The following is a 25,104-nucleotide window of genomic DNA, read 5'->3' on the forward strand; positions in this document are numbered from 1 at the left end:
TAAGGGAACACTGAATGACCTGGTGGGTTTTGTCCATAAAACTACTCATCTAAGATTACCACAAAGTAAAAGATCTCTCAGCAAAATTATGCAACATTTTAGGCACACTGTTGCTCCTATCAAATCAGTGAGCTGGGATTTTTTATTCCAAACATGAACTACTGTTACAGCAACAGACATGGACTACTAGTGTTCCACACAACAACCCAATGTCCACTATGTGAAGGGGCCACACACATGCCTTCTCCTCTCGTTAACTGAGGTAAACTGCTGGCATTTCTATATATACATCTATACTGTCCAGTCTCTCCTGGTGGACATGGCATACAGCAGCATTGTTTAATCTCATTCGAGTCACTGTTAACCTTACCCATCTTTTTAGTCTTCTGAGAGCACTGAAGCTTCTTTTAGCCTCAGTACATGCGTTTTATCCTCAGATTAAAATTATTATTATTATTATTATATGCTTGATGTGCCTCACCTTTGGCCCTGGCTCTTCCCCTCTGACTGCACTAGGACATATTGCCACCTGATAAAATAACACATTGATTCATGCCATATAAAAAGTGAGACGTGTCAATTCAGAGTCTTTGTCAAACATACAACATGAATCAATTTACATCAGAAGCCCAATTGTCATGATAATAAATACTAGTTAATCTATAGCACCAAATCATCAGTCAGTCACCTGTGACCTCGCATCTTCACCTCTGTCCGAGCTACAACATGGCAGAGCTGCCTCTGTCACCTGATAAATAACAATGACACATTCCAAATACATGCAGTCACACATGTGCTTCAAATACAGTAATTGAACCATCAAGTCATCATCCAGTTTCACCTGTGATCTTGTATCACCATTGTTGGTTGGAATATTTGCAAAATCATGACTACCTCATGATATTTTGTCTCAAAAATTAACCCTATGAATATGTCAGTACCATTAGGATGAAATTATTGTGTCACCAACATTTAACGTTAGATATATAATTTTAACAGCCTCTGTAAACTAATATCCTGGCCTGCTCGAGGCTGCCGTTTTCTCTGACAGTTTCAATCAAAATTAGAAATGCTACTGTGGGAGACTGAGAGAACTAATAGTGCCGCCTGCATAGCCTGTAACGTTATTGTGACGGACACATTTTATGAGCGAACTTGGCTTTAAGTGACTTACAGGTTTCTTTGAAAAATACTTTCTTATATCCAGGTTCTTCCTTTTTGCTGCCGTCCTCCTCTCCTCCTGGCAGTAGTGATGTGTGGATCGATCCTGCAATATCGATTCCTCTGATACCAATCATTTATGTTCTAGAATCGATTCTCACATTAAAATATCGATATATTAGTAATTTGGGGTAAATTTGTAGTTTATCATTAACAGGAACACGGTGGAAAGAAACTAACATTCGGATTGTCTACATTCAAAGGAACTACTTCCTCTTCCGCCTTTCATAGTCATGTGTGAAATACGGCTGTATAAATGTCTCGCAGCCGCTGGCGTGCGCGCTCGCAACAATGGCTGAGCGTAATTGGAGTCATGTGTGAACGTATTTTACCTCCACAAACAGCTGAGATGTGGTTTGCGATACATGTGGCAAAAAAGTGAGGTGTTGTGGCCATACTCGCCAACCTCGAGACCTCAGAATTAGGGAGACATTCAAAAGGGCTGTTGGGGGTGGTGGTAAATACATTTTACAGGGTTTATTTATCGGATAAAATACGTTAAATGTCACCGTTATTATTGCCCGGCCTGGAAACAGCGGGGGTGTCCAAATTCAGAGGCTGCTTCCACCTGAGGACCCGCCCTTCGCGGTCTAAACAAAGCCGGGTAGTACGTCACGAGCTCCCTCGGTGGAGTGAAACTCTGCCGTCTGCTCCTTGCTATCTAATTTATAACCGGGCGCTGACGTAAACTCTCGACCGTCTCACACTTTGTTTAATTAGTTTTCTGTTTAACCTTTATTCAGCTGTGTGAAAACCCCGGAGGAACCCTCCCGAGGGATTAATAAAGTTACATTTAATTTAATTTAATCTAATCTAATAACTTTAATCTCAGCCAAACCGATTTACTCACGAACAAATAAAACACTGAAAAAGCCAAACAATAACATTTTTAAGTTATCAAAGTGACTTGTATATCATGTTTAACCCGAGTAGTGAAAGACCGCGGGGGTTTGAAGACGATGTGTCGGTCGGCTCAGATATTTGAAGTTTACACAGCTACATTCTCACCTGAAAATATGTTAAAAGTTTTTTTGCGACCCAGAAAGAGAAATAAGAGTAATATTAAAACTAAGTCGCTGCCGCCATTGTTGGAAACTGGAATTGGCTGGGCCGCGCTATGAATTCTGTGATACGGTTTTTCAATTTTGTTGTCCGGGTGGAAAATCGGGAGAAATTCGGGAGAATTGTGGCTCCGGGAGATTTTCGGGAGGGGCGGAAAAATCGGGAGGGTTGGCATGTATGGTTGTGGCAACATCATTAACCTTGTCAAACACCTCAGTATAAATCACATCACAGAATATGACAAGAGTATGTTGAGGCGAACTGAAGAGGAGGACAGGGACAGGTGCTGCTAGGGCGAGACAGACCGGAGTCCTTTAGTGCTGCAGGCAGGCAAGGTGTTCAAATAGCACACAACTTCAGTTTTTTTATTGATGAACTCTGCATTATTAAGTGATAAGAACAAGTAATCTGATGTCCTGTAATCATTATGATGCTATAATTTGAGATACAATAAATAAAATAAGTTTTTGTACAAAGTATCGGTATCGGATCAGTATTGTCGATACCACCCTGAATATTACTTGGTATCGGATCGGAAAGGAAATCAGTGGTATCGCACATCACTACCTGGCAGCGCAGGCTTGCCGCTGCTAAAACTAAACAGAGCTCCCTGAAAGGCACAGCCAATCACATTGGCCATATTTGTCACATGACGTAGGACTCCAGTAGAGAAGGTAATTTAACTCTTTCTGCACCGCTGGGTGAATGAGACGTCGACAGATGTTTTTTCTTTCTATCGGGTTAGTTTTTCTTTACTCGAAGAGATCAAATTATTGGTGGGGACAATTCAATAATCGCTGGATATTGGTGGGGACATGTCCCTTCCGTCCATGCCAAATCTACGCCCTTGAAATATACTATACCTTCTATAACTATAACTATGTGTATTTCTTATCTAGACTTTAGACCTGGGAGCAGAAATGCTTATGAACTGTTTTTTATTTAGGAATAGGCAGAGCAACCTCTCTTTTTGTCTGGCTCCATGCCTCTGATTACGATGGACGGCACTGATCACGTGACTCTGTTGAGAAGACCTGAACCTCGACAGTTTCTGAAGCAGTGTTGATTGTTTTGACACATGTGCCGGAGCTTTGCCGTCATTATCCCGAGCAAACTGCCCCTGCCTTTTTCTCTCTTTCTCTCTCACAAACACACGGACGTGCCACAGTGCAGCCGTGCACGTTCCTCATTGGTCCCAGAAAGCGAAAAACAGGTGACGCAACACGGAAGTATCGGCAGCAGAGTCTTCGGGCTGTGGTGTGTTTATCGAGGCTGTGTGTGTGAAGGCTCTTGGAGAAACAACGACGCGACATGAAGGTGTTTTTTTCCGGTGTACTGCTGCTCCTGTGTGCGCGGCACACCGACAGCTGGGATGACGGTGGGTTTGCGTTTAGTGTCCGCTTCTTTTACGCTGCTCTTCAGTTCCGGTTTGTGCCAAAAAGTGATCGCCTGCCAAAACTGATTTCCGGTATTTGCCAAATACGGATTGTTCATATTTAAACTGATATAAATAACTTGTTGATCTGTAACATGTCAAATGTATCCCCCATAAATGATATCAAGTCACAAACAACGCTCCTGTCACAAGTTAGAAGCCGCAATCAGTCTTTGGCCGTGACTTTTATTTATTTATTTTTATTTATCCAGTTAAAAAAAAAATTTCGTTGACGTTAAAAAAGTATTTTTTTAAGAGTAATCTGACAAAGAGGACAGCAGAAATTGCAAAAAATATAACAAAAAAAACCCTAATATAAACATATTTTAAGTGGACAAAAAGGACCGGATTGGTTATAATGTAGGTACAATACTAGGACGTTATAAAGATACTTGAAAAACAGGTAATTTTTAGATATTATATATAACCCCTTCGTAAACCCTGTTCACCGAAGTCTATTTACCAACATATGTAAAGATATTACACGTAAAAACAGAGGGAAACACTGGAAATCAATTTTTGGCAAACAATCACATTTTGGCACAACACTGGTTACCGAGATGCTCCCCTGTTTAGGAAATACACCACAAACTAGTGACAAACACGCTGTGCATGCATGTTTGTCAGCAATGGTAGGTTATATGATGAGTATAGCACTACATGATGTCATAAAGAACAGCGTACAGAAAATGCCGGTTGATTCAGGACTAACGAGTCAAAGTTTGTTCCCGAAGAAGAGCTTTAGTGTGTCTAAAGCGACATGACTGTGATTTGTGTAATCCTAGTGTGGAAAATAGCCCTTCTCCTTTGTCACCTGCAGGCAGTGTACTGCTGCGGGACATCCAGGCACTGACTCTGTACAGGAACCGGTACACCACAGCCAGGCGCTCCAGCCCGATCCCTCAGCTCAAGTGTGTTGGAGGGTCAGCGGGCTGCCACGCCTTCGTCCCAGAGGTGGTTCAGTGTGTGAATAAAGGCTGGAATGGAGTCGATGTGCAGGTGAGGGACCTACTGGTGCTGTACTGTGTGAAATGAGCTCAGTAGAACTGATTCAGCTGCTTTATTTCCATTTTTGAAGAAATGACTCCTGTGTGTGCTGTGCATATTAAAACGTTCATCTCAGACAGTGGTAGGCCAACCCAAACTACAAGGACATTATTTCTACAGGCGACAACGAGGAGAGGTGGTTTGAGCCTTAATCTTTATTGTCGTTTCCATGTTTTTTTGGCACCACTGGCTGTAGGATGGTCTGCATGTTCAATTTCAGTAATATGTATGTGTTGACGGGCACATTCTGTCACATTCAGGCAGTTTAATCTTGTCAGCACAACTGCTCATGAAAAAAACAAAATCTGACAAATTAAATTGGGACTTTTTCTAATCTGAAATTTTGCACTTCAAAACTTGAGCAAGATTTGAGAAACTTGTGTGGGGAATCTCATCCTTGACAGATATGGGACACCTGCAAAATAGAAGACCTCACATTTTCCTTTTATTTTGTCTCTTTAAACTAAGTTCAAATGCAAGAATGTCTAAGTGGTGAGAGTGAAGTTTAAATGAGGTATTGTACCGTGTGTATGAGTAACCCTCAAACTTGTTATGCTTAAATACATTTTAGACTGATGGGGTGTCTCTTGTTCTGCTGTGTGTCACAGTGGGAGTGTAGGACTGACATGGACAACATACATCGATTTGGTCACATTGAGGTGAGCTGTGAGGGCTACAGTCACCCTGCTGATGCCTACATACTGAAAGGGTCTTGTGGGCTGGAGTACACACTGGAACTGACTGAAGAGGGCCAGAGGAGGGCTCACAGTAGTAGGGGTTCCCGCGGTGGGTTTAATGGTAGGAGGATTAGTGACGCAGGTTTTCATTTTTACACAAGAATTAGTTGTTTAAGAATGTTCTTTGTTGTTTTGTCTGTCAGATCTCTGGGGATTTGCCTCCAGTTTCTTTACTGGTTCATCAGAATATGGGCAGCAGCATGACCGTCAGAGCTCTTACCCTGCAGGCACTCAGGACTCAGGAGGACTGCTGGTTGTTGCTGTGCTTCTGCTCTTAGCCTATGGCATCCATAAACTGTTCCTAAGTGGGAACACCACTGGGGGGCAAGATGGTGGACCAGCTACACATTCTGGACACAATTACCATGGCTCCATGGGTGGACCACCCCCACCAGGATTCAAACCAGACTACACAGGTAGTTGATGCAAAATGACGGCGTGCGGAGATGTAGACGGTGTGGTCTGCACATTTGTCAAAGCAGCACATCCTTTTGGTAGAGAGGACCTTGTATTCTGTATTATTTTAGGGTCTTTACTGTACAACATAAAGCACCTTGAGGTGACTGCTGTTGTGATTTGGTGCTAAAGAAATGAGATGAGTGTTATTTTATGTAATTTAGGCTGCATTGCATGAAAAAAAAAGTTTTGATCAGTTCTTGTTTTCTGCTCAGACTACCCTGGAGCCAACCCCAGTTATGGTTTCCACAGTGATTACACTCACAGACAGCAGTACCCAGGAGGCCAGGCAGCTCCCGGCACAGGAGGAGGTTTCTGGACTGGAATGGGAACAGGCGGGGTGCTTGGATATCTTTTTGGTCGTCAGAGGTTAGTAAAGGGGTGGAAGGAGAGAGAATAATGGAAAACGGGGACTATGGACTTATGTTTCACCTTCCTGTCTTCAGGATATTCATGCTGTGTTTCATCTCATGTATTCTGCAGGAGCCAGCCCTACAATTCTAACTACTCCACTCACACTAACAGACCTGCCAGAGAACCTCCCTCTTCCGGGACACGCATTACTTCAGGTACCAAGACTGCATCTTATTAGAAGGGACACAGAAACAGTTTGCACATGTTACCTACCTACCTTTGTGATTCTTATAGCCCTTTTCCATTAGTACCTATCCGGGTCAGCTCGACACGGTTTGTCCAAGAAATCAATTTGTCCTATCTTTCCGATATAGTGTGTTAATCCTATCCATCAGAACTTTTCTGTGGTCATACGCCATAATGTTTTGGAGAAAGACACTTTTTTTTTTTGGTCTCTGTACACCACCACAGTGGATTGTAAATTTAAAAAAAAATCAATTCATGATTGAAATGCAGACTTTCAGTTTTAATTGCAAGGGTTTTCTCAAGATTTGCATTACAGGCAGTTTTATAGACGGTCCAAATTAATGGAAGAATTGATGAGTACTTTCAGGGCCAGGTGAGACCTGGTCCCTTCTTATTTCATGACAAATGAAGCAGACATGACCATTCTGACGTTGATTCAGAGCGTTGAATTTCTATTTTTAAAATTACTGCTCATGTAATTTTAATGCATTTGAAATATGAGACCCACAGAGAAACTTGGGTAAGATGTGGCGTAAAAATATTCATAGTTGGTAGTAAGGAGCCCAAAGTGTGCCAAGAAAATACCCCCCACGCCATTATACCGCCACTGCTAGAAGCCTCAATGCAAGCAAGGGGTGGATTTATGCTTTCATGCCAAATTCTGACTCTACCTTCTGAACGTTTCAGCAGAAATCAAGACGCAGGTTTTTCCAGTCTTCACGTGAGCTGTAGTGTAAAACTTGGAGTGGTCTTCTGCTGGTTTGAACTTCAGCCTGTAACTGTCTGATTAGATACCTGGTTTAACGAGCAGTTTGAACATGTGAACCTAATAAAGCGTCTGAGTGTGAATACCAGTCTTAGCTGATCAGAGCAGGATATTAAATGGTTTTTAAAGCTGTGCCTCCATCCACACGGTCACATTGATCTGCTGATTCACCTGCTTAGTTACGTGAATTTAATTTTTTTTCTTGGTTTAAAAACTAACTGAGAGAACCATTAGTGCAATTAATGTCATGCTCATGTCAAGCTGTGCACCACAGCTGATGCTAGCTAGTTTGATAAATGATGTTAGACCAGTTGATACATTTTGCTGCATGACTGTGTCTGAGCCATTAAGCTGCTGGTTTAGCTGCTCTTAAGTGAATGAACAAACACATCAGTTACATCCATACAAACAATCCCAAACAACTTTATATTACATGTTATAATGATATAAGCATTAATATCTCCAAGCACAGAAGCAGGATCACCGCACCCACAATAAAAGAACAATTCCTCCCTTTTCTATGTTTTCAATGAGCATGCCAGCTACAACTGACTGACTCCTGTTTGTTTTTTGTTCTTTAGGTTTTGGAGGAACCAAAAGAAGATAGAAGCCCCCCCCCCCCCCCACACACACACACACACACAAACACACACACATTTTCTGCAGTGGACAGAATATGACTAAGTGCATTGATCTGTTTGCTGCTTGCAGGCTGTAATCCTTTCTTCAAGCAGAGACGTCCAAACAGAACGTTACTGCTCGGTTGTGTGTTTCTTGGAGAGCTTGCTGTGGTTCAGTAGTTTCTGTCAGCGTGTGGTTTGGATTTTAGCCTAAAAGTTTTACCGTTCAGCATAAGAAGCTTGTAGGGCTTTATTAAAACGATAATAATGTTTCATTGATAATTACTGGATTTGGGGTTTTTTTTGTAGGCAAGGTAAATATTTGAAGTCTTTAACTGCAACCTTCTGCTCAAATGTTTGTATCTGTTACGGTGTTCCTCTGCTGATGCACCTTTTCCCTTCCAATAAATGAAATATTAGAATTGACAAAATGGTTAATAAAATGCTGCTCTCTGGCTTTGTGCATCAGCTAAGAAAAAACCTTAGTCTTTAGACTCATGGAGAAAATCCACCTTTCAATCATCTGTGCATACTCATCACTGGATGAGTTTGCACTAGGGCTGTGCGATATGACCAAAATCTCATATCCCGATATAAAACATTTCTCATCCTGATAAAGATATATATCACAAAATAGTGGTTTTTGTGTAAATTCTGTGAATCTCAGGCAACTCGACTTGTTTTTAGCTAGGCGTCGTGTACCTGGCATCGACTGTTTTGACAGATGCATGAAACTATATATTTTTAGATATACGTTGTAACGGCCATCATTTTCTTTGTATTTATTACATGGTGTGTTGCGGGGAAAAACCTGGCGGCTCTTTTTTGCTTCTCATCCATAAACTCTCTCCATACTCTTTCACGTGATTCTTGCATAGGTGGTAGAAGAGGTTTGTTGTGTTTGAGTCTGTGGTGGGAACTGGTTTGCGGCATAATTTGCACAGTACAGTTTTCTGGTCAGACTGTGTCAGACTTTTGCATAACCAAACCATGTCCGTGCTACAGAGGTATCCCCTTGTTTAGGAATAAGGTCCTCGATTGGTTTTGACTGGTCCTTCTGTTTGGAGCTGCCTGGTTCTGCCTCATCTTCACTGGCCATGCTGGTATTCTCTGTGAGTGTAAGCGCCATTTATAGTTACTTCATGTTTTTATTTGAGGTAATTTGTTTGATGCATATTCTGAAATTTGATGTTTGAGGATAATGTATATCATTTCAGTTTATTTTGAAAACTCTCATCAGGATCTTGAGCTTTATTGTGAAAGGTTTATGTGGAAAATAAACGAGCGGACGGCGGAGCCACACAATGGTTTTACCGTCGCTGTTGCTAACGAACCAACGGCTAAGAAGTTGCTTGTCCGTCTGTAGTGTGGTTATTTTAAATATAAGAGAAAGAGAACTTAACATATAATATGAAATGATCGATGTTTTCATATCGATATATTCATTTTGATACATATTGTCATATCAAACAGCCTTAGTCACTTGATAAGGAATCCCTTGTCATCCCCCCAGCCGCTGTTTGTGAGGCCCTGGTTGTGCCTTTATAAAGCTTTACAGGAAAAGCTGTCGATATTTCAGAAATGTTTCTGATCACACTCAACAACACACCAAGGTAGAAAATTGATTTCTACAATCCTCATTTTAATTGCATATTTAAAATATCAAAACAAAGTGTGCACACTTCCCGCTTTCCAGAACGTATGAGACGTACAGGCACAGATGGGCCCACACTAAATACAAATAAATACAGTGCAGGGCACTGGTGTGCGCCCTGGTGCCTGTACTATGTGAAAAAAGGTTAACATTGACTAGTAATGGATCACTTTTATTCAGAGTAGTGAATAAGTATTTAGACTCTTTACATAAATTATAATCCTACAAAACAGTCTTACATTAATTTCATATGAAAATATATTCAAAATAGCAAGTAAAGTAAAACATTCTTTAACATTATGTTCCTTTTCACGATATATTAATTATTCAATGATAAATGCTGATTGGCTAATGTACTTTAATGTTGCATATGACACACAGTACGGTCATATTAATATGGCAGCACGGGTCACAATGATGCAAACGAGTTCCAACATTTAATGTTACACTGATGATCTGACACAACAAATGTTAGATGAAAAGCATCAGACACAAAGTCTTTTACAATTGTGTCAGCCTCTCACATATGTTCTCAGGCTGATCTGCTTTCTTGCAACTTGTGAAAGTATTAAGAAAGCAAAGTTGGTTGCATTTCATAGACTTACATTTGTTTATATTAGCTAGCTACTGACGGGACTAAAACTAAAAATTAGTCACTTTCGTACTGCCCCTCACTGCAACAATGAGTTTTATGTTAAGAAACTAAGGATATACTGTTTACTTTCACTGTCTGTCTCTTTGGCAGTTGGTGGTTCATTACATTACATTAAATACATAACATTACATCTACGGGTGCAGCTAGTCAAACAATGACACTTGCTGTTTAAGAGATCATATGACTGATGGGGTTTTGCTGACTAAGTGCCTTTTTTTATTTTGTGATTTAGGGCTATATAAATACAACTGAATAGTAGGACAAGACAGAGAAATACTTCTACATCACAGCACAGTCTTTTGCCCTCACTATGTCCAAAAGATTCAAGTGTCAGAGGGCTTATGTTAGCAGCTGTGCAGAGATTCCCCCTGCACAACTGCTGACATAATATGGATCGCACGAGAGCCCACACAATTTGCAAATCATGTTCAAGATATCAAATCATCCTTTTTGCTGCTGATTCCTGACTCAAATAAGAAAATTACACTGGATCTTATGATCTTATCTTATGGATCTTATGTACAGGTCAAGAGAGGAGTTGACTGTATGTATGTGACAGGGAGAGAAATTTTTAGAGCTGCAATGTCTCTAAAGAGATTTTATTTATTCTCAAGGATCATTAGATTTGATGACTGGGAATCAAGATCGGTTATAAGGCAGGGATAATCTGCACTGTGGGACAACTTCATGACACTAGGCCCACAAATGGTTTAAAGGCAAGGCAAGGCAATTTTATTTGTATAGCACACTTTCAGCACAAGGCAATTCAAGGTGCTTTACATCAGCGGTCCCCAACCCCCGAGCCTCGGACCGGTACCTGTCCGTGAGTCGTTTGGTACCGGGCCGCAAGAGTTGAGGCTCAGGTGTGAAATGTATGGTTTTCAGGGTTTTTATCGGTTTTCAGCGTTATTTTGTTATCGTTTTTATCGTTAACTCGGTTTTCCTGGGTCTTTTCAGGTGTGTTATGAATAAATCTTCTTTTTTTCCGGTACCGGTACTAGTTTTATTTTGTTGTATTTATCCGTGACACCTTAAGGCCGGTCCGTGAAAATAATGTCGGGCATAAACCGGTCCGTGGCGCAAAAAAGGTTGGGGACCGTTGCTTTACATGATTAAAAATAAAACATAAAACACTATAAAAGTAAAATACAAGAAAACATTTACAAGAAAGCATTTACAATAAAACAATAATCAAGACAATAATTTATATGAAAAATTAAAACAAACAAGTAGAGAGCCATAATAGGATCAGTTACTCATAAGCAAGTCTAAATAAGTAAGTTTTAATTTTAGACTTAAAAGAGTTCAGTGTCTCTGCAGCTTTGCATTCTCCCGATAATGTGTTCCAGATGTGAGGAGCATAGAAACTAAAAGCTGCTTCTCCATGTTTAGTTCTGGTTCTAGGGACGGTCAATAAACGAGAGCTGGAGGACCTAACTGATCTGGATGGTTTGTACCATGATAGCAGATCCCTAATGTACAACCCATTCAAGGATTTATAAACTAATAAAAGCACTTTAAAGTCTATTCTCTGAGCTACAGGGAGTCAGTGTAATGACTTTAGAACTGGAGTAATGTGCTCTATTTTCTTGGTTCTAGTGAGAACACGAGCAGCAGCGTTCTGAATCAGCTGCAGTTGTCTAATTGATTTTTTTGGGTAAACCTGTGAAGATACTGTTACAGTAATCAAGGCGGCTAGAGATAAATGCATGGATGAGTTTTTCTAGGTCTCCTTGTGTCATCAGTCCTTTAATCCTAGAAATGTTCCTCAGGTGATAGAAGGCTGACTTTGTTATAACTTTTATGTGGCCCTGGAGGTTCAGGTCTGAGTCCATTATTACACCTAAATTTCTGGCCTGGTCGGTAGTTTCTAGTTGGACCAGTTTGAGCTGATTACTGATATTTAATCAATCTTTTTTGGGTCCAAAGATAAGTACTTCAGTTTTGTTATTGTTCAGTTGAAGGAAATTATGAGACATCCAGTTATTAATTTGCTCAATGCATTTATTAAGAGTTTGGATAGGTTCAACATCACCTGGTGACATTGAGATATAAAGTTGAGTATCGTCTGCATAATTGTGGTAGTTAATATTATTGGTGGTTATAATCTGGAGTATGTAAATGCTAAATAAGAGGGGCCCTAGGATGGAACCCTGGGGGACCCCGCATGTGATTTCTATATTTTGTGATGAAAATTGGCTAATTGACACATAGAAGTTCCTGTTCTTAAGGTAGGACTTGAACCAGTCGAGTGCTGTACCAGAGAGTCCGGCCCAGCTCTCTAGATGTTTCAGTAATATATCATGATCAACGGTGTCAAACGCCGCACTAAGGTCCAGTAGTACCAATACTGTGGATTTCCCACGGTCATTATTTATACGGATGTCATTAAACACTTTGAGGCTGTCTCGGTGCTGTGGTGCCTACGAAAACCAGACTGATAAATATCAAAGCGGTTGTTCATTGTGAGAAAGCTGTTTAACTGCTGGAAAACAGCTTTTTCAATAATTTTACCGATAAATGGAAGATTAGAGATTGGTCTGTAGTTTTGCATTAATGTGCTGTCTAGGTTCTTTTTCTTTAATATTGGTTTGATAACTGCTGTTTTTAAGGCTTTGGGAAAGACACCTGATAGGAGGGATGCGTTAACTATTTGGATCAGATCCTCCCTGATGGCTGGGAGGACCTTTTTAAGAAAACCTGTTGGTAATATATCCAAGCAGCAGGTGGCAGAGCTTAGATTCTCAATAATTTTATCGAGGCTTGATTGATTTATTGTTTGAAAGTGAGTCATTTTCTCTGCATAAGTGCTAATTGGGCTTAACGTCGGTATTGGGGTTGAAACTAATGTGCCAACTGACCTTCTGATTTTCAAGATCTTTTCAATAAAGAAGCTGGCAAATTCATTGCAGGCCCTGGTGGAGCTTAGTTCAGGGGCTATTGCCACTGGAGGAGTAGTTAATCTTTCCACTGTAGCAAATAATGTCCTAGCATTATTGTTGTTTCTATGAATAATCTCAGAGAAAAAGGACTCCCTTGCATCCTTCAGGGCTAGTTGATACTTATTCAGCCTCTCTTTATATATCTCGCAGTGAACCTGGAGTCGAGTTTTCCGCCCCTGACCCTTCAAGGCAGTATATGGCTGCATGTGATCTTACTGTATTTTAATGTATGGAACAGAACATTTATACACAGAAGCCAGATGGAGGAGCTGCTGAAAGAAACTAGGGGGACAGTTTTTCACATCATACAACCTCGGATATTAGCTTCTCAAAACAAAGCTGACAATGGTTGGAACGCATATTAATGCTAATGAGGACATTGTCTCAATTCCTTTTCTCCAAGATAAAAATCCACTATACTGAAAGCTTAAAATAAAATATAACCTCATGACAAATCACGAACCACACGTCTGTTGCTAATTGTGTTCCAGTAAAGACTGATTGCAATCATTAAACATGCTTTTTTCTGTTTAAAAATGAGATACAGACATAATATGTTAATGGTTTATAAAGGGGATAGGTTAATTGGTTAATCCAAATTGCCCATAGGTGTGAATGTGCGAGTGAATGTGAGTGCAAATGGTTGTCTGTCTCTGTGTGTTGGCCCTGCGACAGACTGGCGACTTGTCCAGGGTGTACCCCGCCTCTCGCCCCATGACAGCTGGGATAGGCTCCAGCGCCCCCTGCGACCCTGAAAAGGATAAGCGGACGCGAATGGATGGATGGTTTATGAAGGGAAATTTTATTTCAGACTCGTTACTAAAAGCCCAAATATGTTCAGAAGAATACCAGAAGGTCCCAAAAATGAAGACCATACACGGGTTAATCTGGAGAATTTCTGCATTTTAGGAAATTTAAAAGGGGTGAGCATGTTCAATAGTTATTTCTGTTAGATATTTTATGATTGATGAGACCCATGTGGGCCACTCAAGTCTTCCCATGATCACCATCACATTTCTATAAAAGTAATCACAGTATACTGATTAACTATATATTACTACTATCACGACTAATGTACTGATATTTCACTACCCTGATCATGAAACCAGCAGGCCACCTCCAGTCAACTAACTGCACCCCAGTTAGCCCTGATGCTGTGCTGTAGTGATGTGTTTGAAGTGCACAGGATACAGCACTTTATGAATGTGTGTGGTTGGGCTGATGCAGCTTGAGCAAGTATAGAAGTGCTCTATCAATTTCAGTCTATTAGGGTACAAATCTCGGTGGGACCTTGTCCTTTTTGTTCTTTAATGTGTGCTTTTCTCTTGTTTTGCATACACTTCTCCTGGTTGCTGCTTATTCCTACTGTCTACTATTTATGTTTTATCCTGGCAAAGTTACTGTGGAGCACCCAATTTCATACAATGCCAATAAAGGGCTATTCAATTCAATTCAATTCAATTCAATTCAATTCAATTAAGCAGGTGACATCAAAAGTCTGCTAAATTCAAAGAAGTGAATCTTTTCACTTCTTTTTTATTCAAAATAGCATCTCTGTGTCAGAGTAAAGCTGGTTTTATGGTCCTGCAAATGTGTCCGACTGCATCCTGGGCAGTCTCCAAGATCCTAGCTGTGCACAGCTGGAAGCAGATGATGTAAGCAACTCCCAAAACTTATTTGGTTGACAAGTGGGCAGGTATAGAGCAGGGATAGCGGGCTTAACCGGTAATAAGAGAACCATGAAAAACAAACAAACAAAAAACTTCATAGAATTTAAAAAAAGAAAAAAAAAATCTAACTAAACATGAAAAGCACAGACAGTGGCCGTTTTCCATGGTTTTTAAACACTAATCAGCTCTTTCTATGTTGTGAGTCACAAACCAACAACACATACTTTATATACTGCCTCCATCTGACAACAGAGCTCACCTCAGGCAGAGACGGGCAGGCCCTTGATTGGACCCGACAGGCCTAGTGGTCAGATCAGATTTTTTTGGCTGTTCGCATTAATCTTTAAATGTGGCCATTAGTCTGGCCATTATCAGATTCTAGTATAAACCAGTATTGGCCCTGTCATCACCTACAAAAGAACAAAGATATCACACAAGATTCCCAAAAGAGTCCCAAAGACAGCTCCAATAACAAGGTGTCCAGAGCTCTTATAGTGTGGGGGACATTTTTTTTCCCAATCCACTTGTCCCTTTAAACATCCTCTTTATCAAAAAAGTTCTTGCAAGTTATCAGCTTTGTCTAGGTATTTTCATCATGTCAGACATGTTCATTTGACATGTACATTAGTTTGTCACCTCTTTCTGTAGGTTGGAATTGGTCGAGGAGCAGCTCACCTCACTCTCTCTCTCGTCATCATCATGTATTACAGTGCAGCGATGAGTCTTTAAGGACTGTGACCGAGTGAACAGTCTCTTGCAATGTGAACACCAATATGGTTTCTCTCCAGTGTGAACACGTAAGTGGCGGTTGTAACTGTATGAGCTATTGAAACATTTCCCACACTGGTCACAGCTGAATGGCTGCTCTCCAGTGTGGATGCGGAGGTGGCGAATATAATTGCTTAGACGACCAAAACTCTTTCCGCATTCTTTACAATTATAGGGTTTCTCTCCCGTATGAGTGTGAATATGTTGCTTGTATGTTTTTGAAATAGAGAAGCTTTTCTTGCATAATTCACACTGGAATGGTTTTTCTCCCGTGTGTATGCGTAAATGTGATTTATAATTACCCAGCTGAGAAAAACTCCTGCCACACTGGTCACAGCAGTATGGTTTCTCACCTGTGTGGACACGCTGGTGTATCTTGTAACTACTTAAGTCACTGAAGCTCTTTTCACATTGGCCACACTCATATGGTTTCTCTCCGGTATGGTTCCGCAGATGAAGACTGAAATGGCCTGACTGAGTGAAACTTTTTCCACAAAAATCACACTGGTAAGGTTTCTCTCCACTGTGGCTCAGCTGGTGCCGCTTGTATGAGCTTAAAAAGCTAAAACTCTTGGGACACTTGTCACAGCAGTATGGCTTTTCTTTAGTATGGACACGCATGTGTATTTTGTAAATACTTAAGTAACTGAAACTCTTTTCACACTGCTCACACTGATACGGTCCAGTGTGGTCGCGAAGGTGTTTTCTGTAGGAACTCTGGTCACTGAAATCTCTCCCGCACTTGTTGCAGCAGTATGAGGTGTCTTCAGGGTGAGTATACAGGTGTATCTTGTAAGCATTTAACTGGCTGAAACTGCTGCCACACTGTTCACAGTGGTATAGTTCCTCTGATGTGTGACTCAGTTCGTGTCTTCTTAGACTACAGATCCGAGTGAAACATTTCCCACAGGTCAGACACTGGTGAGGTCTGCTTCTGTCTGGATCTGACGGTTTCAGCTAAGTGGGGAAAAAAAAGACAAATTAAGGTCAGCTGAGAACTTGCTCAAATAGTCCCTGTATATCATGGAGTGTTAACATATAAAAGATGCAGTTTTTTCAGGTTTGTTAGATACAGCCCAGATTGTAATTTTAGGGAAAGTTACATAGGTTTTTGTGCTTAAATACGCTACTGCTTATTCTGAGATACAGTATGAGATTTGCTATTGCAGTGCTTAAACAATTATCAAAATGGAGGAAACACAAACCCTCTGTCCTGTCCATTGTGCATGCCACCTCTAACCCAAAGTCAGGTAGAACAGACCAGATGGGGGTGAGGGGTAAGAGGGGAGAGCAAAGAGCCAGGACACAATCAATCAATCCATACATACATCCACTCACAGAGAGAAATTAGCCACACCTCTGGCCAGTTTAGACTCACTAGTTAACCTAACAACATACATGAATGTGAGAAGAACCTGAAGTACCCAGAGAGAACCTACATTGAGGAGCCCACAGCAATTATTAAGAGTTAATAAATAACTTAAAAACACATTTGAGAATTGTTAACAGCACTTATAAATTACTTAAAGTTCTATATTGTTTTATAAATTATTATTTCATCATTAACTGCAAGCTTGGCCTGGAATCATGAGGTTGATATTCACAGGTGGGCAGACTTGAACAGATAAGGTAAAGCATGTACTGGAGCCTGCAACAGGACCTGTGCTCGTAGGAAGTGGAGATAGGAGTGATTGAAATAATGCTGACTAATGGACCAATCAGAAAAATAATTAGCTGATTTGTCGACCCTCTCTTGAGGGTTTTTAAATCTGCTTTCCCACTCACTCCAAAAGGTCCTTGATTCTATGGCTCTGTAAAATCCCACTCTGCTTCCTTCGCTCTGCTCCATGGTTTACCTCTGACCTCTGAGCATTGAAGGCCAAAGCTCGGGAACTAGAGCATAATGCAGAAATCTGTGAACTCCAGTATAAAGATTCCATTAAGCAGGCCAAACAAACCTTTTATGCAAGTATTATCAGTTCAATTCAATTCAATTTTATTTATATAGCACCAAATCACAACAACAGTCGCCTCAAGGTGCTTTATATTGTACAGTAGATTCTACAATAATAAATACAGAGAAAAACCCAACAATCATATGACCCCCTATGAGCAAGCACTCTGGCGACAGTGGGAAGGAAAAACTCCCTTTTAACAGGAAGAAACCTCCAGCAGAAGCAGGCTCAGGGAGGAGCGGGGCCATCTGCTGCGACCGCTTGGGGTGACAGAAGGAAGACAGGATAAGGCATGAGGATAAGGCAGTTCTTATGAGGGTAACACCAGGATCCTGTTTTTGCTTTTCTACAAACTTCTTCAACCCCCCTGACGCTTTACCACCACACTTTTATTCATCTGAAACCTGTAAGTCCTTGATGCTGTTCTTCACTACGAAAATTAATAACATTCACCACCAACTCAGTTCAAATGTTGTGTCTACCCCGACTTCAGAAGGTTTTCTCCATTTTGAGCCTTTTTCCACCTTTCATGTTCCTGATATGTGTGATATTTCTGAGTTTATATGTAAATCAAAGCGGGCTACATATCATCTTAATCCTATGCCTACAGGACTTATGAAATCCTGCCTCTCTTCCTAACTCCCACTCATTTCTGCCATCATTCACTCACCACCGGTATTGTTCCCTCCTTATTCAAGATTGCTTCAATCACTCATATGGTGAAAAAACCTTCTTTGGAGCCTGACAACTTTAACATCCTCTGACCAATTTCTAATCTACCCATCATTTCTAAAATACTTGGAAAAAAAAAATAGTCATAGCTCAGCTTCATTCACACTTGGTTAATAATAACATCTACGACAGAATTCAATTTGGCTTTCGCTCATGTCACAGTACAGAAACTGCTTTATTTAAAGTTACTGATAATATTTTACTCAGAGCTGACTCTGGTCTTCTGAATATTCTCATCCTTTTGGATCCGAGTTCAACCTTCAACGCCATCTCTCACTCGGTCCTTCTAGCTGAACCCTGGTTCAGCTCTAATATTCTTAAGCTCAATGAGGATAAAACTGAAATCCTTCTTATAGGCAATAAATCCAACCTACTCAAGGCAAATCATTTCACCCTCACTACTGATAACTCCATAGTTCTCCCATTAGAGCCTTGGTGTCATTCTAGACAGCTCACTATCCTACAAATCTCATATCAATCTACGGAACGTTAACCGATTACTAGGGATGGGTACCGGTATCGGTTCTGACATAAACGGTAGTAACCAGACCGAAAAGCAGCGCACATTTCGGTGCCTTTTTTTCCCTGAGATGTCACACACTTTGGATTCTAGCCAATCATTTTACCTTTCCGAGGATAGTAGGCGGGCCCAGGTACGTACGTTCTTTTAGAGCAGAGCTACAGATTAAAAATGCCCAAGGTGAAGCGGTCAAAGTCTGGCTGTACTTCACAGCAAAAGTTGCAAACTCAGCAGCCTGCAACAAGTGCTTTAAGGTGATACTGTGCAAAGGAGGTAACTCCTCGAATCTGATGAAACACCTGGCGACGTATAGCATTTTGTTAAAAGCCGAGAAATGCGCCGTATTTGATAGCTTGCTGCGAGACCTCACACCGAGCACATCTACTGCGGGTGGGTTGCCTGTTATCGGACCCGGAGTTAGCAACATCCCCCAAAAACCCGAAGAGTAGAGTCCTGGCCCCTAGCCCTGCCAGTGTAGCAGAAATGATGACGGATGATGATGGCAGCAGCAGCCGTTCTTCTCTGCGTGAGTAGCTTAATGTTGTCCGTGTGTAATTTACGTTGAGTAGGCTAACCACGTTATTAAATTAATGCATGTAAGGTGAACTAGCAAACACCGTCATAGTTACATGCGGCTGTCTTCTTGTTTGATGGCAGATGCTCCCTTCACCCTGGCCAAAAAGGCTAAAATGACCAAAGAAAAAGTGGAAAACAGCTAAACATGAGAGGTTTTTGGACAAAGTTTCTGTTTTTTCCATTGTTTAAGCACTGCTTCCAGCCAACAGTGATACCATAAATCCCCTATAGCTGCAGAAAAGGCTAACATTGTTATATTTTTACAAAAAACAAAAAACAGCTAAACATGAGAGGTTTTTGGACAAAGTGTGTGTTCTCCATTCTTTAAGCACCGGTTCGAGCACCGTTTAAGCACTGGCACCGTTTCAAAAGTACCGGTTTGGTACTGGTATCGGATAAAACCTAAACGATACCCATCCCTACCGAGTACATCCTTCTCTTTCCACCTAGTCTGCGTCCATTCTTGTTCATAGTCATGTTACCTCCCACATTGACTATTGTAATTCTCTCTTGCATGGTCTCCCCCCAAAAATCCCTCCATAAGCTTCAACTGGTTCAAAACTCCACTGCCCACATTATTATCAGAATCCCCTCATACCAGCACATCACCCCTATCCTTCAGGAACTTCACTGCCTACCTGTGAAATTCCGAATAGTGTACAAGCTTCTTCTGCTCACCTTCAGGGCCCTTCATAACCTGTTCCTCCTTCCTTTTTTTATTGGTCTTCGTTTTGTCATTTTTTACTATGTGTTTTATTCTATTGCTAGGCATTCTTGGGTGTCTTCAAAGGCACTTTTAAATAAAATGTATTATTACTATTATTATCACTGATCAAAAGGCGTTTCAGTGCATTATTGAACACCTACTGTAAAGAGTGCCCTGCACAGCAGATAAACATCCACCCATATTTGTCCTGCAGGATGTTTGCAGCCAGTACTACATTGGAGCCATTGTCACAGACGCAACTTTGCTTGGTGGAATCTCAAACTTGTCTACAGTATGCTCAATCCAAGGAGCAATGTTTGGCCCAGTGTGCCATTCATCAAGTTGCATGTTTATGAGGCAGAAGCTAATGTTATCACTTAGTGACTGATTTAAGAGTGTTTGATTCAAGAGCACCTTTAAGCTTACAAAGAGCAACTTCATACTTCCCCTCCATTAGCCTTTTAAAATAAATTCTGGAAAGCTGTGTAAGCTGTAACCTGAATAGTATGTGCTGATTATCATTTTTTAACTATGGATATTGGTCTCATGTTGTTGACATGACAGAGAATCCTCTCTGTTAAGATGTCAACCATTTGCTGGTTGCATGAGCCCGTCCTTCAGCACAAAAATCATCTAGACACCCTTCACTTATTACTATCAAAACAGAAAACAAACAAACAAAAACCCACAAAGCTGTTACTAATCTAGTAAGGCACTAAATTAAGTGCCTCGAGGCAACTGTTGTTGGGATATGGTGCCATCTAAATAAAATGGAATTGAATTAGTTATCAAAAACTGATGTCAAATAATGTTAAAGTTAATGCAAAAAAAACAAACCAAAAAAACCAAACCACACACACACCCACAAAAAAACCCCAAAACAAGAACAACAACCACATCAAAGAAACAGCAACTCCAGGTCACTGGTTTACTATCGCAGTTCACCTGTTAGCTAACATAACTGAACTGGTGTTCACTTGGCAAGCAATTAGCTTGTTTCCAACAGGTAAACGAAGATACATTAACAGTAGGGATGGGTATTGATAAGATTTTCACGATTCCGATTCCATTTTCGATTCTGTTTAACGATTCGATTCTTTATCGATTCTGTTATCGATTCTTTTTTTAAAAAAAAGGAGAACACTAAGGTCGATTAGCTTAGAACTTTGTTTTATATCTTCTCTTTGAACAAGATAGAAATTTAGGAGTAACATGGCCTTACAAACCCAACAGTGAGATCTTAAGAGATCCAGCCTATGGCTCTTCAATGGGGTGTCACAGGGTCCCCAGGAAAAAAAACAAAAAAAACAAACTGTAAATGTAAACTATTAAAAAAATAAATATTCTTCTGGAGCAATAACAAAGTATAACATAAATTATTCTGTAGCAATTACACAAGAATATCCAGTAATGTCCCTGCCTACAATTAAACACATTCACTTACCGAAAATCGGGGGCATCTGCTGTGGCAAATAGGTGCAAGGCTTTTATCCCAAACTTAGTCACTGCTCGGTGACATTCATCTATCCTGGCCTGAAAGGAGACGCTACCGGTAGACTGCAGCGAGAACTGCCAGCGAGCGCCAGCCAGACTCTGTCTGTCTCTCTCATCATGGTCACCTAAATGCAGCGCACAGTAATGGCAGGTTTTGTAATAAGGCAGATCGCGCTAACATAATATGCACTGTTAGTTTATTATTTACCTGCCGCATTAACGGGAGAGGACGTGCAAACGTTACCGCTGCTGCTGGGTTGAGTTTCACGAGTTCGGAGCGGAATTAAAAACATGACATTCATTTAAGGTTATCGCATGTTTTGTGAGCAAATGCTTTTGCATATTCGTAGTGTTTCCTCCCTTAAATGAAATATCTACTTTGCAAGTATTGCAAGTTGCCCTGTTGTCATCCGTTCTCGTAAAGTATGACCAAACTTTTGAGCGTTTGAGCCGCTTAGGTGCCGTGTTCGTTGCCAGGTAAATGACGCTCCGCAACGTGGTGACGTCATTCGGGGCGACTGGAATCGATAAGGGAATCGTTTGCAAAAATGGCAAACAATTCCAAGGAATTGAAACAGTGGGAACCGGTTCTCAACAAGAACCGGTTTTCGATACCCATCCCTAATTAACAATGTGTCAAACTGACGCTAAATTGAAACAAACTTAATTCTCTAAAACTCTAGCGTTGACATGACGGCTCCAGAGTTGCTTAATGCTCATGCACTGCAGTCGCGCTACCATGCAAGGAACGCTCTGCTTTGCACAGTTTGCATTCAACTTTGTTTTTTGTGAAACGCTCCCACACAATTGAAAGTCTCTTTGAAACATCCACTATGTGACGTGTCAACATTAAAAATTGATCATTGCAGTAAAACATCATCAGAATGGTTCTACAGACATTGTGCAATGTAATTAGTGTTTGCAATGCCGAGAAAAACTCTACAGCAGGGTTAGACAATCATCAGATATGATGAGCCATATACACGAATCTGCACTATGTGATGCTAATGTGATGCTCATTCTTATTTTTGTTGCCCATGTATCCTGAAACATGTTGGTTTCTTTTTGAGCTCACCTCTTCTGAACAACTCATTTTCCCTGCTCACTGGTAAAAGATTGCGAACTTTTCCTGCTTCTTCTCAGCTGTGCTGCATCTAAAAATCACAAAAAGAAGATGATTTATCACTCAAACACAGGCATATGACATAACATTAAAATAGACATTTAATTCCACTATGCTGAACTTGAAATTGCTCTAAAGCAATTTCCCACATTCCACACGCTACTTATTTTCAACAATTAATTCTTTTATTAGTGGAGATGAGACACTATTTCATCAAAGCCTTTTTGTCATTTCAAAAATACTCAAATTTTTGTAAACTTTGATTCAAATTTGCTGAGGACACGCTTGAAATTGAATTGGTGTTCATCAGATGCAGGTATGATCAATGAGAGCAATGCCTGAACCACAGAGCCGGCAGTCCACAGGCAGATGGATGACAACGCATACGTCTCTTCCACTCTGTTGTTTGGGCCAACAGGGACAGCTTTCTGTGAGTGGTGGGCAGAAGGGAGGGGGGCTTGCTATTCTTTTTAACACTGAACTGTGCACTGCTGGAATTTACCCAACAGTGGGGGTAGGGGCTGGACAGGTTGTCAGTCTGTCATAGGACCAACACATAGAGACAGACAACCGGAGAGTGCCCAGAAAGAACCCACACAAACACAGGGAGAACATGCAAACAGAAAGGACCCAGCTGGTTGATAGAATCAACAGTGCTAATCACTGCGCCACCCACAGCCGCATGTGACATTATTCACTTTGCCACAGCCCGGTTATGGACTCAGCACCTGAGTGCCTTCATTGCTTTGATTTCAACTGTCTCAACTTGGACGCTACACTGCAACCTTTACAGTTTATGGTCTGTTCCAGGAGATCATTTTATCTATCTTGGACTTCCCCAAAACATTTTCAGAACCTGGCTTTAAATCAGAATGAGTGGTCAGAACTCATTCTGATTTTATTTGTGTTATTTTATTATAACACAAATATACACAATATAATTTAGTCTTATTTGTGTTGTTACTCAGGTTCTCTCATTTTATGTGCCCTTTCTTAAATTCTGTCATCTTTTCCTGTGTTTTTATGTCAGTTGATTCTTTGACATAAATTTGACTTTGACCTACAGTATGCTAATGCTAAGGATGCATACAATCTGACCCTGGGGTCACGGGTATAAACAGACTCAAACTCATCCACAAGGCTGGTTATGCTGTAGGGAAGGAGCTGAATAACTCTCCACCACCTCCACTACAATAACTGTACACCTTTAATACGTTCAAAATGTAAACTTCAAGACTTGCATTTTTTTTTTTTTTTTTTTTTTTTTTTTTTTTTACAAAATATATACAAATATGTGTATATGTCTATATGACCACTAAGGATACCCTACCCTAAGTGATTAAAACCATTTAACACATCAGGTTTGAACTATGTCATCCATCATAAAAAAGTTTGAATGAAGACATATTTTCAAAAAATCTAAACAGCTATGAATCATTTTATTTGAATAAACTAATATTACTGATTGGTGGGAATGAGACTTAAAAATCATACAAATTAAGACCCGATTCAAGTGAAAAACTTCTCCACTGGGAAATACAAGAACGATCAGTCACCCAATCAGACATGGTGTGTTCCAGTAATGCTATATGGTGATGATAAATAAATACCCAATAAAACAAATTTTGCACATACCTCTATTTTTCCTTGCCAGTGCAGTCCGAGGCCTGCAGAGACAACCTGAGCTCAGAGCGCTCGGAGCTCCGCGCAGAAGATCACTGTGCAGATCCCCTCCCTACTAGGACTCAGTAATCGCCCAGATTTAGCCTAGCACACCGTTCATTCAGAGTATAACGCAGATCCTTTCAGGCCCTCATCTGTCTGCTAACGTCGAAACGCAATTGCCTCCATCTTTAACAGTGACGTCAGCTTCTTCATCTCTCCGTTTGTGGGAGCTGTGACGTATTAGAGCAGCGCTACTGCCCCCTTGTGCGGGCCCCTGGTTTTCAAAATCTATTTTTTTTTTTAAAGTTGAAAACCATTTTTTTTTCAATTTTGAATTCGAAAATGGTTCTTCAAATGAGGATTTCTTTTTTGTGAAACTCTTTTCTTTAAGTATTTATTAATGGAATGACAATTCATTTTAAAATATTGATTTAAAAATAGTGTTTTTATTTTAAATTTAATTATTAAACAATAAATTACTTTATTAATGTTTGAACAAATGAAATAATAAAAATGGAATTTACTAATGCATATTTGATTGATTGATTGATTCATTATTTAAGCACAGAATTGATTATTCCAAACCTTGTGGCTCTTGTAGTCCTACATACCTGCCATATTTTTAGGATTCAGCTGTTTATAATACTTTTAACTGTGGATTTGTAATCAAGAGATTTCAATGACTTTTTTGCCAATACAT

General features: G+C 40.4%; 2 protein-coding genes across 3 annotated transcripts; one reads left to right on the forward strand and one right to left on the reverse strand.

Annotated features, from left to right (window-relative positions):
- Nucleotides 1–2,996: 2,996 nt before the first annotated feature.
- On the forward strand, nucleotides 2,997–9,277 carry saraf (store-operated calcium entry-associated regulatory factor). Of its 2 annotated transcripts, none has more exons than XM_084932329.1 (7): nucleotides 2,997–3,661; nucleotides 4,539–4,717; nucleotides 5,374–5,551; nucleotides 5,646–5,918; nucleotides 6,174–6,327; nucleotides 6,442–6,527; nucleotides 7,906–9,277. In XM_084932329.1, exons 1-7 carry the CDS (start codon nucleotides 3,595–3,597, stop codon nucleotides 7,929–7,931), a joined length of 963 nt encoding a protein of 320 aa, XP_084788455.1. In that variant the 5' UTR covers nucleotides 2,997–3,594; the 3' UTR covers nucleotides 7,932–9,277. The 2 variants fall into 2 exon arrangements, with proteins under 2 accessions (XP_084788455.1, XP_084788454.1); XM_084932328.1 differs by having other exon boundaries at nucleotides 2,999–3,661; nucleotides 5,374–5,563.
- A 283-nt stretch (nucleotides 9,278–9,560) lies between these two features.
- Nucleotides 9,561–24,608, reverse strand: LOC146386234 (uncharacterized). Its single transcript, XM_084932327.1, has 3 exons — nucleotides 24,375–24,608; nucleotides 22,692–22,770; nucleotides 9,561–16,590 (listed from the first exon to the last, which is right to left on the reverse strand). The coding sequence occupies exons 2-3, from the start codon at nucleotides 22,707–22,709 to the stop codon at nucleotides 15,490–15,492; spliced, it is 1,119 nt and encodes a 372-aa protein (XP_084788453.1). The 5' UTR covers nucleotides 22,710–22,770; nucleotides 24,375–24,608; the 3' UTR covers nucleotides 9,561–15,489.
- Between the last annotated feature and the right edge of the window lie 496 nt (nucleotides 24,609–25,104).

This window comes from Perissodus microlepis, chromosome 6 (genome assembly GCF_051167445.1).
Source record: "Perissodus microlepis isolate ML-2025 ecotype Zambia chromosome 6, ASM5116744v1, whole genome shotgun sequence".
Taxonomy (NCBI): domain Eukaryota; kingdom Metazoa; phylum Chordata; class Actinopteri; order Cichliformes; family Cichlidae; genus Perissodus; species Perissodus microlepis.

Coding starts and splice junctions, on each gene's coding strand:
- saraf (XM_084932328.1), top strand. CDS start 3,595: ATGAAGGTGTTTTTTTCCGGTGTACTGCTGCTCCTGTGTGCGCGGCAC. Junction 5,919..6,173: donor ATTCAAACCAGACTACACAG/GTAGTTGATGCA, acceptor TTTTCTGCTCAG/ACTACCCTGGAGCCAACCCC. Junction 6,528..7,905: donor CGGGACACGCATTACTTCAG/GTACCAAGACTG, acceptor TTTGTTCTTTAG/GTTTTGGAGGAACCAAAAGA.